The following is a 13,496-nucleotide window of genomic DNA, read 5'->3' on the forward strand; positions in this document are numbered from 1 at the left end:
AGCCTTGGCTTCCTGGGCTCAGGCAATCCTCCCACCTCAGCCTCTTGAGTAGCTGGGACTATAGGCAAGTGCCACCATGTCCAGCTAGTTAAATTTTTTTTTTTTTTAAGGGATGGGGTCTCTCTATGTTGCTTAGGCTGGTCTTGAGCTTCTGGGCTCATGCAGTCCTTCGACCTCAGCCTCCCAAAGTGTTGGGATTACAAATGTGAGCTACATGCCTGGCCAAGGTCACTCTTTCATAAGTAAACCATGTTTCTCAGGTTACACCAATCAAGTGGGCAAAGTGAATTCATAATAACAATTTTAAAAAAGAAAGATTTCTCAGCTCTGCCACTATCACTTTGCATGAATGCTTGTCTCCTCTTTGATATTCCTGCTACAAATATCTCTTCCCCTGTAGCCTTTGTTATTCACCTCCTCCTTCACTTTGGTTTGCCGTGGTGCCATCTTTGTCTTCTGTACGAAACACCTAGGTAAAGCTCAGTGAAGTTGCCTTCATTACTGCGGCTGGGAGAGGTCTACACTGACACTTCCCTGCCATATTGATAGAGGTGGTACTAATATTAATATTGGTGCCAAGGGTATCTTGCCACTGCCAATATTGCTGGTATGGTATCCACTGACTATGCAAAATATTGTCAACAGTGCTGCTTATATACAGCTCCTTTATCCTCTGCTCATTTTTCAACCTATATAGATCTCTTTAGTTTTATTTCCATCAGGCCTTAAAATATGCCCAGTCTTCCCTGTATAAAGGCTGTTTAGAATCAAGCTTGGATCTTACAAAGATTTTAGGACAATTGTATTGCCATTTTTTGCAAAAGCCAGAGAGGGAGGGGGGACCCCTATTACTGTGTATATCTGAGATAATATAATCTGGTTTGAACTTGTTCATGGAGCTGAAGATAAATGTATCTTCAGCAACCATTCATTGAATAACCTATTCTCTATTATTTTTTTTCTGTTCAGATACATAAACAGATCTGTGCTATATTGCTGTCTGGTCTCACATCAGTTCTATTCTATACATATGAACAAGTTTGATTTAGGCAATGTTTATTTCTAGAGGTAATTTTTTCCCTTTGGCATGTGTATATAAAAACTTTCCACTGCTGTAAACCCTTCCTTCCTTCCTTTCATCCTTTTTTCCCCTTCCTTCCTTCTTTCCTTCCTTCCTTCCTTCCTTCCTCCCTCCCTCCCTGTTTTCCTTCCTTCTTCTCTTTCAACAATTTTCCATGGGTCTGTCATGTTTCTGTATGTCTTGTGAGGAAAGGCGTTGAGCCATCTTTGTTCTGGACTGTTTTCTCAAGGATGTTTGTTAGCAAAGAGCCTTGGAAGATGGAGGTAGTGTCTTCCTCTGAATAAAACAAAGCAAGGTTATTTACTGCCCAGTATCATAAAAAATGATTTTCTTCGGGGCGAAAAGTTCAAGCAGGCTTACTGCCCATCATAAAAGATTTGGGTTTCCCAAGCTCAAGGATCCTCAGCTGTGAGGCAAACCCACTGCATGAGCAGCATCCACTTGGAGCCCTCTGGCTTGCCTGGCAGAGGTAGAGGCAAGGGGAACTGGCACAAAACATGATCCTTAGGCTACTTGCTGTGCCTTGGTCTTTGTCCCAGGAGTCTTGGGTCTTCTGCATCTGTGGAACTGTGGCAGGCTGATTTATTAGCTTACAAGTAAGGTAAAACCTCAGACCCTTCACAGTTTCTGATTCTGTCTTCCCAGCATTAAGATTCCTTTTGAAGAATACCAAGTCCATATGAAAGATTTTATAAATAATAATGCATAAGTACAGATTCATTAGTGTAGGCTGCTTAGTTGTTGACTGATTACTGATGGAAAAGTCTGACAAGATGTTCACAGATCATATTTTCTGAGAGTTTCAGTTTTTGACAGATTGATCTTTTAAAATATTAGGTTGTTGAAATTCTTATTTTTTTATTAATCTCCTATTAATATTAAACTTCATTGGGACTTTATCTTCCTAAAATACATATATAACTCATAAGTTACTCACAGTATTTCAAATATTTGAAGCCACCCGTGATAGTCTATTTTATCTCCCTGAGTCTCCTATATGAGCTAAAATTTCTCCAGTTGCTTTAAGTGGCGTGGTTTTGAGTCTGATCACCATCCTATACTTTCCTCTGAAAAAGTTTCACTGTAAAATGTGGCATCTCATTTTTCTTTTCCTTCTTTCCTTTCCTTTCCTCCTTTCTTCTTTTCTCTTCTCTTTTCCTTCTTTCCTTCCTTCCTCTCTCTCTTTCTTTCTTTCTCTCTCCTTCCTTTTTCTTTTCTTTTCTTTCTTCTTTCTTTCTTTCGTTCTTTCTCTCTTTCCTTCCTTCCCCTTCCTTCCTTCCTTTTCTTTTCTTTTCCTTTCTCTCTTTCTTTCTCTTTCTCTCTCTCCGTCTTTCTTTCTTTCATTTTCTTTCTTTTCCCCCTCTCTCTCTTCTTTCTTTCTTGACAGTATCTCACTCTGTCACCCAGGCTAGAGTGCAGTGGCATGATCATAGCTCACTGGACCCAAGAACTTCTGGGCTCAAATGATCTTCTTGCCCCAGCCTCCTGAGTAGCTGGGACTACAGGTGCATGCCACTATGCCCAGCTAATTTTTAAAATTTTTTGTAGAGATGGGGGCCTTGCTTTGTTGCCCAGGCTAGCCTCGAACTCCTGGGCTCAAGTGACCCTCTTACCTCGGCCTCCCAAAGTGCTGGGATTACAGGTAAAAGCCACTGTGGCCAGTCTCATATTTCTATACACTAGCAATGTATGGTTGTAAATGGAAAAAATATTAATAACTATACAATTTATAATAGTTCCCTGTCCCCTCAAAAAGAAAGAATTTAAGTATAACTCTAACTTAAAAGTATCCAGGATATGTATGCTGAAAACTAAAGAAAACACTACCTGCCTGGGCAACATGGTGAAACCCCATCTCTACCAAAAATACAAAAATTAGCCAAGCATAGTGGTGCACACCTGTAGTCCCGGCTACTCGGGACGCTGAGGTAGGGGGATGGTTTGAGTCTGGGAGGCTAAGGTTGCAGTGATTGCGTCATTGCACTCCAGCCTTGGTGACACAACCAGACCCTGTCTCAAAGAAAAAATAAAAATAAAAAACACTAAAGAACAAAATGAAAATGAAAGACCTTAATAAATAAATGAAGAGTGATAACTATGTTCATGGATTGAAAGACTTAATTAACATATCAATCATTCCCTAATTGATATATAGATTTTAATAAATTCAAATAAAAATCCAAGCAGGATATTCTGTAGAAACAGACAAGCTTATTTTAAAGTTACATAAAAAAGACAAAGGAACTATAATAGCCAAAACAATTTTGAAGAAAAAAAAATAAAGTTTGAGGAAGTACCATATTTGATTTTAAGACTTCTGATGAAGTCACAGTAATCAAGGCAGTATGATATTTGTGAAACCATAGGCCCGTAGATCAATGAAACAGAATAGAACCCAAAAGTAGGTGCATAACGAGATAGTTAATTGACTTTGACGAAGGTGCAAAAGCAATTCAATGAAGAGTATTTTCTTTCAACTAATGATGTTGGAATAATTGCACATCCATATCCAAAAAAGTCCTAATTTTTATACCTTATACAAAAGTTAACTTGAAGTAGATTGTAGATCTAAATGTAAAATTATAAAGGCTTTAGAAGTAAATATAGAAGAAAATCTGGTTAACCTTGGGTTTGGCAAAAAGTTTTTAGATATGACATCAAAAGCATAATCTCAAAAAAAATTGATAAATTGGGCTTCATACAAATTAAAAACATTTGCTCTGCAAAAGACACCATTAGGAGAATAAGACAAGCTACAGATTGGGAAAAAAATTCACAAATCATAGATATAATAAAACAATGTATCCAGAATATATAAAAAAAACTCCCAAAATTCAATGATAAGAAAACAAATGCCAATTAAAAAATAGGCAAATAATTTGAACAGTCATTGAATAGGACATACAGATGGCAAATAAGTATGTGAAAGATGCTCAACATCATTAGCCACTAGGGAAATGCAAATTAAAACTGAAACCATCCCAAACAATACCAAGTGCTAGGAAGTGGAGTAACTGGAACTCTCATATATTACTGTTGGAAATGCAAAATACAAGATGGAAAATAGTTTGTCAGTCTCTTATAAATTGAAACATACATTTACAATATGACCCAGAAATTTTATACCTATGTATTTATCCCAGAGAAATGAAAACTTATGTTCACACACAAAACTGTACAAAGAGGTTTATAGCAGTTTTATTATTTTATTGCCAAATACTGGGCAGAACCCAAATGCCTTTCAGTGGGTGAGTGTATAAACTGTGGTATACCCATATAATAGAATACAACTTCACAATAAAAAGGAATGAACTATTGATGCACACACATGAATGAATCTCAGAAGCATTATGCTGAGTGAAAGAAGCCAGTCTCAAAAGGTTATACTGTATGATTGAATCAAAATGACATTCTGGACAAGGCAAAACTATCAGAACAGAGGACAGACCAGTGGTTGTCAGGGTGTAGGAGTCTGGGAAGTGCTTGACCACAAAGGGGTAGCATGAGGGAATTTTTCGGGATAATGGAATTGTTCAGTATCTTGGTTGTGAAGATGGTGACATAAGTCTATACTGGTCTTAAAACTCATAGGTCTGCACTCCAAAAATAGCCTCCCAAATCAACACCCATAATCCCCCAATGACCACCCTCTATATACATTTGTGTAACATATATATATATACACACACACACATATATATAAATGTATACATGCATACATATCTTGATTATTTTGGTGAGGTATGCTTAGATGTATGCATTTGTCAAAACTCATTAACCCTTAAAATGAGTGTGTTTGATTATATGTAAATTGTACCTTAATACAATTTTTAAATTTTTTTAATAAAAACTGATTGAAAATGTGGTCCCAGAACAGAAGAGAACATGCTGCGTTGGTACTAATTAGCATTAGTTAGAACTGGACTGTTCTCTACTTTGCTATATGCTCTATGGAATTTCATGAATTTGATTAACAAATTATGCAAAAATATTTATTGAGCAACCACAGTGTGCAAAGTCCTGTGCTTTGAGTGCTATCAGAACTAGAGATGGTTTCTGCTTTTTGAAATATATTCACATAACCGTAATAGAAATAGTCTGTGTATGTCATATGGAAATAAAACACACAATACAAATTAGGGGTGCTGTGCTTTTTTTTTGCCTTACTTATGAGGTTAATAAACTCTTTGAATATCAGCAGCAATTACTAGCAAGTGCATACTACTTTTTAAGAAATTAATTGTACTAATTCAACTAAACACAACTAAGCGTCATTTAAAGACACTTAAAGAGATTGAAGTGAAAGCAAGTGACAGAAGTTGTAAGCTCTTTTCTGGCGGTGATGACCTCCCCAGGAAAGCATGCCTCTTGGGAAGGCTCTCCTTCATTGTTCTCCAGAAATGGAGAGAAGGCAAGACAAGAAGCAGGGCCTGGTGCAGAGCCTCAATTCCTACTTCATGGATGTGAAATGCCCAGGATGCTATAAGATCGGCATGATTGTTAGCCATGCACAAATAGTAGTTTTGTGGGTCGTCTGCCCCACTGTCCTCTGTCAGCAAACAGGAGGAAAAGCAAGGCTTACAGAAGAATGTTCCTTCAGATGGAAGCAACACTAAAAGCACCATGAATCAAGATAAATAGGAAACCATCCCCATACACACATTTTGGATATAAAAACTAATAAAAATAAAGAAAATGTAAGCTTGTAAGATTACCTGGTATGTAAGAGCTTCTGAACCCATGCATCTCTTTCAGGGGAAAAAAATTGGATTCTGTTAATGTGGACACTGACTACCTTCAACAAACATTTTTTCACATTAACTGTAGGTAACTTTGTTAGGTGAGGTCAGTGTTGTTGAAACTGATGGGGTTTTGAGTCCACAAAGAAGAGCTGGTTCTTGTACCCAAAACACATATTATGCATGTTTTACTAAAAATATGTTTTGTGCAATTGCTGGTGTACTGGAAAATAGATGCTGTGAACTGGAGCAAAGGGAACTTGCTGTGAATTTAAGAGGAAGAATGATGATGTACCAGAATTCATCACAGGAAAAATATGATGGGTAAAATCTGTTGCAGGATTTGTTCTGCTTATGTTGCCTTCTTAGGAAGGCATTTTGATAACAATCAGTTTTGCATTAGAATGTGTATTAATCTTGAGATGTTCAACCTCTTTAAAACTAAACTTTCACTGTGTTTCTTGAGGAACAGATTTTAAACTTGTGAATTTTCCTTTTGTTGACAGCAAGATGACTTGAAAGAGAAACAAAAATTGGTGATTTTTCTAGGAAGAAATGAAAAATACTTCATTGAAATTGTAATAAAAAATTAAATTCTCCTTAACTCTTCTATGAAGAAATGGCTCTAAGGAGTTGATATCTGGGTTTCTGAGCCATTTTACTTTATTATAAATATAAACTACTTGAGATACAGAATCTTCAGCTGGATGTCAACATGATGAAACAGTCAACTTTACAATAGAAAAGACTAGGACGAGAGTTCTTTAAATGACTTGTTTAAAGTCACACAGGTAGTTTGTAGCAGAATTCATGCTAAAATTTAGAAGCCTCTTTGTCTAATCTGTTTACTCCCACTATGTTACATTGACTTTCTCTATATTTATACACAAAAAGACACAAAAACTCACATGTAATCCATTGTCACCCAAAGTCAAACATATATAAAGCCTTATCCAGAATATTGACCTTGTAATTGTAATTTTCATAAAATCAAACGAATTTCTACATTTTTTGATAAAGGATATTGGATAGGAGAGTGTAAATACATTTATTGTTTTGTTTTGTTTTCTTGAGACAGAGTCTCGCTCTGTTGCCCAGGCTGGAATGCAATGGCATGATCTCAGCTCACTGCAATCTCTACCTCTTGGGTTCAAGCGATTCTCCTTGCCTCAGCCTCCGAAGTAGCTGGGATTACAGGTACCCACTAGCATGCCCGGCTAATTTTTGTGTTTTTAGTAGAGATGGGGTTTCGTCATGTTGGCCAGGTTGGTCTCGAACTTCTGACCTCAGGTGATCCGCCCACCTCAGCCTCCCAAAGTGCTGGGATTACAGGCATGAGGCACCATGCCCGGCCAATATACTTATTGTTATGCAATAATTCTAACATTTAACAAATAAGTTTTATCCTTCATGGATTTTAAGTGGACACTTGCAGATAAAGATTTCTACCCTCTCCCCGGTTCACTGAGTGCTGTAAGAACTAGGTGCTCCAGCTGGAAAGCCTTGGTTTCAGACATGTCTGATTGTGGTAGGCAGAATTAAAGCCCCCAAGAACACTCTGTAGCCCCTAATCCCTGGCAGCATGAATATATTATCTTACATGGCAAAGGGAACTTTGCAGGTATAAGTAAAGTTACTAATTATTTAATCTTAAAATAGGGAGATTCTTGGATTTTCTGGGTAGACCCAATGTATTCACATGAACCCTCAAACCAGAAGAATAAGGCAGAAGAAGAAGGCAGGAAGTTAGAGAGATGCAACAGAAGACATCAGATTGATTTGAAACGTAAGAAGGAATTGAAGCTCTGTTGCTGGCTTTGAAGGAGCGGAGCATAACCCCAAGGACAATTGGCAACTTCCAGAAGCTGAAAACGAGCCCTGGCCCACAGCCAGCAAGGCAACAGGACCCACCGTACTGGCAATCTGAATGAGCATGGAAGCGGGGTCTCCCCCAGAGCCTCCAGATAAAAGTCCAGGCCAGCCAGCACTTTGATGACCTCTGACCAGAGGACCCAGCTGAGCCTCCCCTGGAATTCTGACCTGTAGAACAGTGAGATAATGCTTGGGTGTTGCCGTAAGCCACTCCATTTGTGGTAATTCGTTAAAGCAGCAATAGTAAAGGAATATACTATTCATGTGTGGAAGCTGGAAGGATGGACCACCAGGGGTGTCATGACTAAGATGCTTCCTGGGGACGCACTGGGCTTAAGAGAAGAGAGAGCTGGGGTACTTAGGGTTTTCCTTTACAGTGTGGCAGTATCAGAAGACAGAGACAATTTTGAGTGTCCAGCTTTGTGTATCTACTCAAATTGCTAGTCAGGTCAGTGCCTTTCACTCATGCTGAAGGCTTTATCTTCAATAAAGAGGGAATCTAAAAATCCTGAGCTGTTACACAAAAATGTACTTAAGACTTTTGAAACTATCAGATGTTATATATATACATATATAGCATGTAACAGAGCTTAGCAAAAAACTGAGTTAAGGTTACAAAAAACTGAGGAAGGTTTCTACTGAAGCATATTGGAACCCACATGTTCAAAATGGCTTGGACAGTAAAAGAGCCACTTCAGAGAAGACACGGTAGAGGACCCTCAGTTTTAGAGGACCGTGTTTCTAAAGCAACCTCAGTAGCTTTAGAATTGCAGTGTTTTTATGTTGCTGACTTTTACTTAAATTGTATAATTTACTCAGATAGTTTAAACTACTTACCTAAGATCACTGAACAAGGTAGAATCAAAACTTATATCTCCAGCTTTAAAATATATAACCTGATTGTAGACTGTGGTCTATTCCCTATTCTAATAAAAGAGTGCTGAAATTCAGCATTACCTAAAAATGGTAGATCTTGGAACACATATTTGGTCTAAACTGGCTCTTTTTAATTTTTTTAAAATTTTATTTAAAAAATTGAGGCAGGGTCTTGCCATATTGCCTAGGTTGGTCTTGAACTCCTGGGCTCAAGCAATTTTCCTGCCTTGGCCTCCAAAAGTGCGAGGATTACAGAAGTGAGCCACCATGCCTGGTTTAAACTGGCTCTTTTGATTCAAAATGTTGTATTCCCCAAGGGTGATATAAGTTAGCTTAAAACTATTTATATGTTGAACTTGGGGCTGCAGAAATTTCTTTTACCGGAAGTAAGAGGCATTAAATAGACTTTGAAAAAGCCTACAAAGTCCTGAGAAAAAGATCTCCAAGTTAAATATGCCCTCTATGGAAATGATTAATGAAGTTTTCTTGGCTAGGTTGTGATCATATGTATGTAAACTTGCCTAATCCTTGTTTTATTGTTGCAGATTACTTTTGCCAAAAATTGCAAAATAAAAAGTGTTTATATTGGAGCTATGACTGCATATAAACGAAGGATTTTTCTAAAAGGTAGTGTCAAATGGAAGATTTGGGATTACAAGAATGATTCTAGAGGGGTGGGAGTGAGGTAGAAATGGTGTAAGGAAAGTGGGAAGTTGAGGAAAGCACGGAGTATTTGGAAAGTAGGGAAGCACCCTGACTGGATTGCAGAGTTTATGCTGGGAGAAATGAAAGTTTATACTGGGGTTGACCTAGATTGTTAGTTAAGATTCACTATGTCTTATGGATCCAGCAATGTCTTCAGAACAACAGAGATCTCACCTACAGGGGAGCTTCCGTGAGGCCACATAAAGGGTGTTCCAAAATCAAGACTGCCACCGACACCTCTGCTGCCACTGTGCTTTTGCTTCTGGCACCCAGCAAACCAAAGAATGAATATTCAAAACTGCTCACAGGGAACCAGCTGAAACATAGTCATTTCCAAGATGATATTTGCTTGCAAAGACTGCTAAAGAACTGACTGGAAGATGACCTGTGATTAGTTTCTGCTCTTTAAATCTTACCCGTTAGGCATAGGATACATGCAGAATGTTAGCTGAAGGCAGTGAGTGTAACATTTTTAGCTTTTCAATTTCTCTAACTACAAGACAAGTTGATAAGACTCTGTGAATCAGTCCACAATTTCCATCACATTTGGGTAGGTCATGAAAGTCTGGGACCATAGAACTAAGGAATTTAACATAATCTTGGAAAGAAAAACAGCTCATATATATTATTGAGTGCTTACCATATTCCAGAAACAGCTCAAACCACTTTTATATATAGTGTCTTGTTCAATTTTCTAAAAAATCCTATGAGGAATTATCCCCAAGTTACAAATGAGGAAACTGAGGCACAGAGAGGTTAAATTATTTGACAAAGGTCATAGAGCCAGCAGCTTGAGCTCATGAACCCCTGTTCTTAAATACCATGGTATAGTGCTCCTTGGGGGCAGAATCAAGGTAGCATTCCTCAAGGTGGTAATGCATCAATTAAGTGTTGAAGCATGAATAGTGGTTTTCCAGGCAAAGAGAGAAAAGCACTTTCTAGGGAAAGGTATGAAGGTGGGATGGAGCAGGACTCATTCAGCAAATTGCTGTTGGTTTTATTCGGCTGCTGTGTAGGGTATGAGACGAAGTACCAAGAGATGGCATTAGAGAGGTAATCATGGAATAGATCCTAATAGGCCTTCGGTTCCCAGCTAAGACATTTGAATTAAACTAATCAGATTTTCATTTTGAAAGATTCATTTTATTAAACTATGAAATATAACTTAGATGGAGGCATGGCAATACTTATTTAGGAATTGCTGTAGTCCAGGTGAGAAATGATGAGACTGAAAAAATAAGAGGACATGAGAAAATTTTAGGTGGTAGGATCACAGGTACATAGCAACCAACGAATGTGGAGGGAGGAGTGTGAGATTATTTCTAGATTTCTGATAGTAGTACCATTCACTGGGCCATAGAAGTGGGAGGAGGTAGGTTCCATTTTCTACATACTGAAACGGAAGTATCTGGGGGATACGAGTGGAAATCGTTGGTAGACTTTAGGCTCTAGCTACTCGAAGTGAAAAGTAGAACCAGAAACATTCTGGCTGTAAAACCCCATGCTCTGGACAACCCCAGGAAGAAAATAAATCTTCTTCAGGCCATCGGTGGCTTAAAGGGAAGTTATCAGGTTAACATTGTGAGGCATACTTCACTCCTTTTCATGTGGATGAAGGGAGACATTCATTATCCTTTTGAAGAACTGTGAGAGTTAAACAGAGTTATTAGTTTTTAGTGGATGAGGAACTAGTTTCTTACATTCTTGGGGAATCTTTTTCTGTACTCTGTTTTGCTTGAATGAGAACTAACCTTTACTAATTAGTCTGGTGCAGCCATCCCAAGTCTGTCACTTACAGTGTTTTCTAAAAAAAGATAATTTTCCTCCCACATCCTTTACCAAACAATAGGGTTAGGGTCATGTGTAGCTGGTGTTTTGTTGACCACTACATGAACTAGATGGAATTGGCATTCAGCTGCTGATAATAATAGAGAACTGACTGTAGTGGCTTAAACATGGAAAGATTTGTTCTTTCATGTAAAGGAAGTTCAGAAACAGACATTCCTTCATGGTGTTGGTGAGGCAGCATCATGTCTTTGGCCAAACTTGGTCACAAAACCTATCCTAGCTGCAAAGAAGGCTGCGAAATGTAGTGTTTTAGTTGGGCACATTTTGAATAAAATCAGAAGAAAGAATAAATATTAATTAGATAACAGTCCCTGCCACAAAATGATCCCAAAGATCAGCAGTCCTTATGGTAAGGTGTAGATGAATCAGTGACTAAGACAGAGATAACAAGTAATATGAATTTTGAACAAAAAATAATTTTTTTTGCATTTGATAACTCCTTTTCCCTAAAACTTAGGTTATTACCCCAGGTATCTGTAAACTCTTGTCCAAAATGAACTTCACAGGATGTTTGCAACTCTTGGAAGTTTTTTGGAAATTTTTGATCTCTGGCAATGTGTGTAATTTTTAGGGAGAAGGTTCATAACATTTCTCAGGTTCTCAAAGGTATCCATGAATCTCCAAAAGGATAAGAACTACTGGCCTAGAACTTAAAATCCAAGCAAGCACATCAGCTCCTCATATTCAGATCCCAAAATACTTTCTCTGGTCCCATTTCCTTATATGCCTATGATCCAGCTACAGAAAAAATAATATGCATTTTGATTGTGGCATATACTTTTAGTCCTCTGTCCCTCAGTTTAAAATTCTGTCTCCCAATTCTCCATTTAGGGAATGCCTACTTGAACTCTAAAAATTGTCAAAATATCATCTCTTTTGAGAAAACCTTCCTTAACTCCTTTTATAGAATTGTCCTATCTTCTTGGGTTTTAGAGCAGAGATAATGTTTAAGGAAACAGTACTGGAGACAAGGCTGCCACCAGTAGAGGGCCAGATGGAGGAGGTATGGGGATGGATATGGATCAGATGGAAAAGAAATTAGGTATGGATGCAGAATCAGGTCTATCCTTGACAGTACAGAACTCTGGCTTCTAGCAAAATGGGAACTGAATCAGGTCTATCCTTGACAGTACAGAACTCTGGCTTCTAGCAAAATGGGAACTGAGTGTGGCTTATGTGGCTAAAACCTGCCAGTGTGATAATTTTTTAAACCTATTTTCCATTTGGGAATTCTTTTTTTTTTTTTTTTTTTTTGAGATGGAGTCTTGCTCTGTCACCCAGGCTGGAGTACAGTGGTGCGATCTTGGCTCAATGCAACCTCTGCCACCTGGGTTCAAACTATTCTCCTGCTTTAGCCTCCTGAGTAGCTGGGATTACAGGTGCAGGCCACCATGCCCGGCTAATTTTTGTATTTTTAGTAGAGACAAGGTTTTGCCGTGTTGGCCAGACTGGTCTCAAACTCCTGACCTCAAGTGATCCACCTGCTTCGGCCTCCCAAAGTGTTGGGATTACAGGCATGAGCCACCACGCCCAGCCTTTTGGGAATTCTTAATCTATTCTACCAAGATCTTATATTTGAAACCATGGTAATAGTAATAATCTCTTATGCCTAAGCATTAAAAGTAATTATGTTCAAGATTCTCTTGAAAGCATTACAAGAGAGACAAAGATAATAAAACCTAATACATTCTTAAGAAGCTTAGAGTGTAATGGAGGAGGACCTCAATCAAGTATGTAAAAAACTACCATACAAGACAGAATGTAATGAACAACATTAGGTGAAAGTTCAAACAAAGTAAAATGGGGCCATAACAGGAAAAAACATCATATCCGAGAGTTAGGATCATGAAAATTTTTGTGGAGAAAGTAATAAATGTGATGGACTTCCAAGAATCAGCCACATATAGAGGTCTGATGTTTTGGAAGATGAGCCAGCATAAGCACAAATAGTGAGAGAAAGTGGAATTTTTTTTTGCCCAATTGTGAGTCATCTAGTTTGGTTGAATTATAGAATATGAGTGGAGGAACAGCTGGAAAAGTTGATTGGGTCACATTTTGGAGGAGTTTGAATCATAACAGTGAGGAATTTGTACTTCATCTTGAAAGTAATTTTTAAAGAAAATTATAGTAGACATTTGTCTTTCATTTTGGCTGCCTAGTACTTGAACACTTTCCACTTTGGGGAATTCTCCTCCTTATGAATCTTGGTGAAGGGTAAAGACCTATAGCTCATATAAATACTCAATATTTGCTTTCCCAGTCTCCTTGCAGTGAAGGGTCAGCTATGTGACCTAGGCTGTACCACATGACCCCAGACCTAGTCTCAGAAACTAGTGCCCCAGGAAGGCAGGGTCAGAAGTTTTCTTTCATCTGGC

General features: G+C 38.2%; 1 protein-coding gene across 1 annotated transcript; it reads left to right on the plus strand.

The window, feature by feature from the left end:
- The first annotated feature begins 5,442 nt into the window (after nt 1-5,442).
- On the plus strand, nt 5,443-5,697 carry LOC107967750 (small ribosomal subunit protein eS27-like). Its single transcript, XM_016924800.1, has one exon. The coding sequence runs from the start codon at nt 5,443-5,445 to the stop codon at nt 5,695-5,697; it is 255 nt and encodes an 84-aa protein (XP_016780289.1).
- Nucleotides 5,698-13,496: the final 7,799 nt, after the last annotated feature.

The sequence above is a fragment of the Pan troglodytes genome, chromosome 10, assembly GCF_028858775.2.
Source record: "Pan troglodytes isolate AG18354 chromosome 10, NHGRI_mPanTro3-v2.0_pri, whole genome shotgun sequence".
In the NCBI taxonomy this organism is placed as follows: domain Eukaryota; kingdom Metazoa; phylum Chordata; class Mammalia; order Primates; family Hominidae; genus Pan; species Pan troglodytes.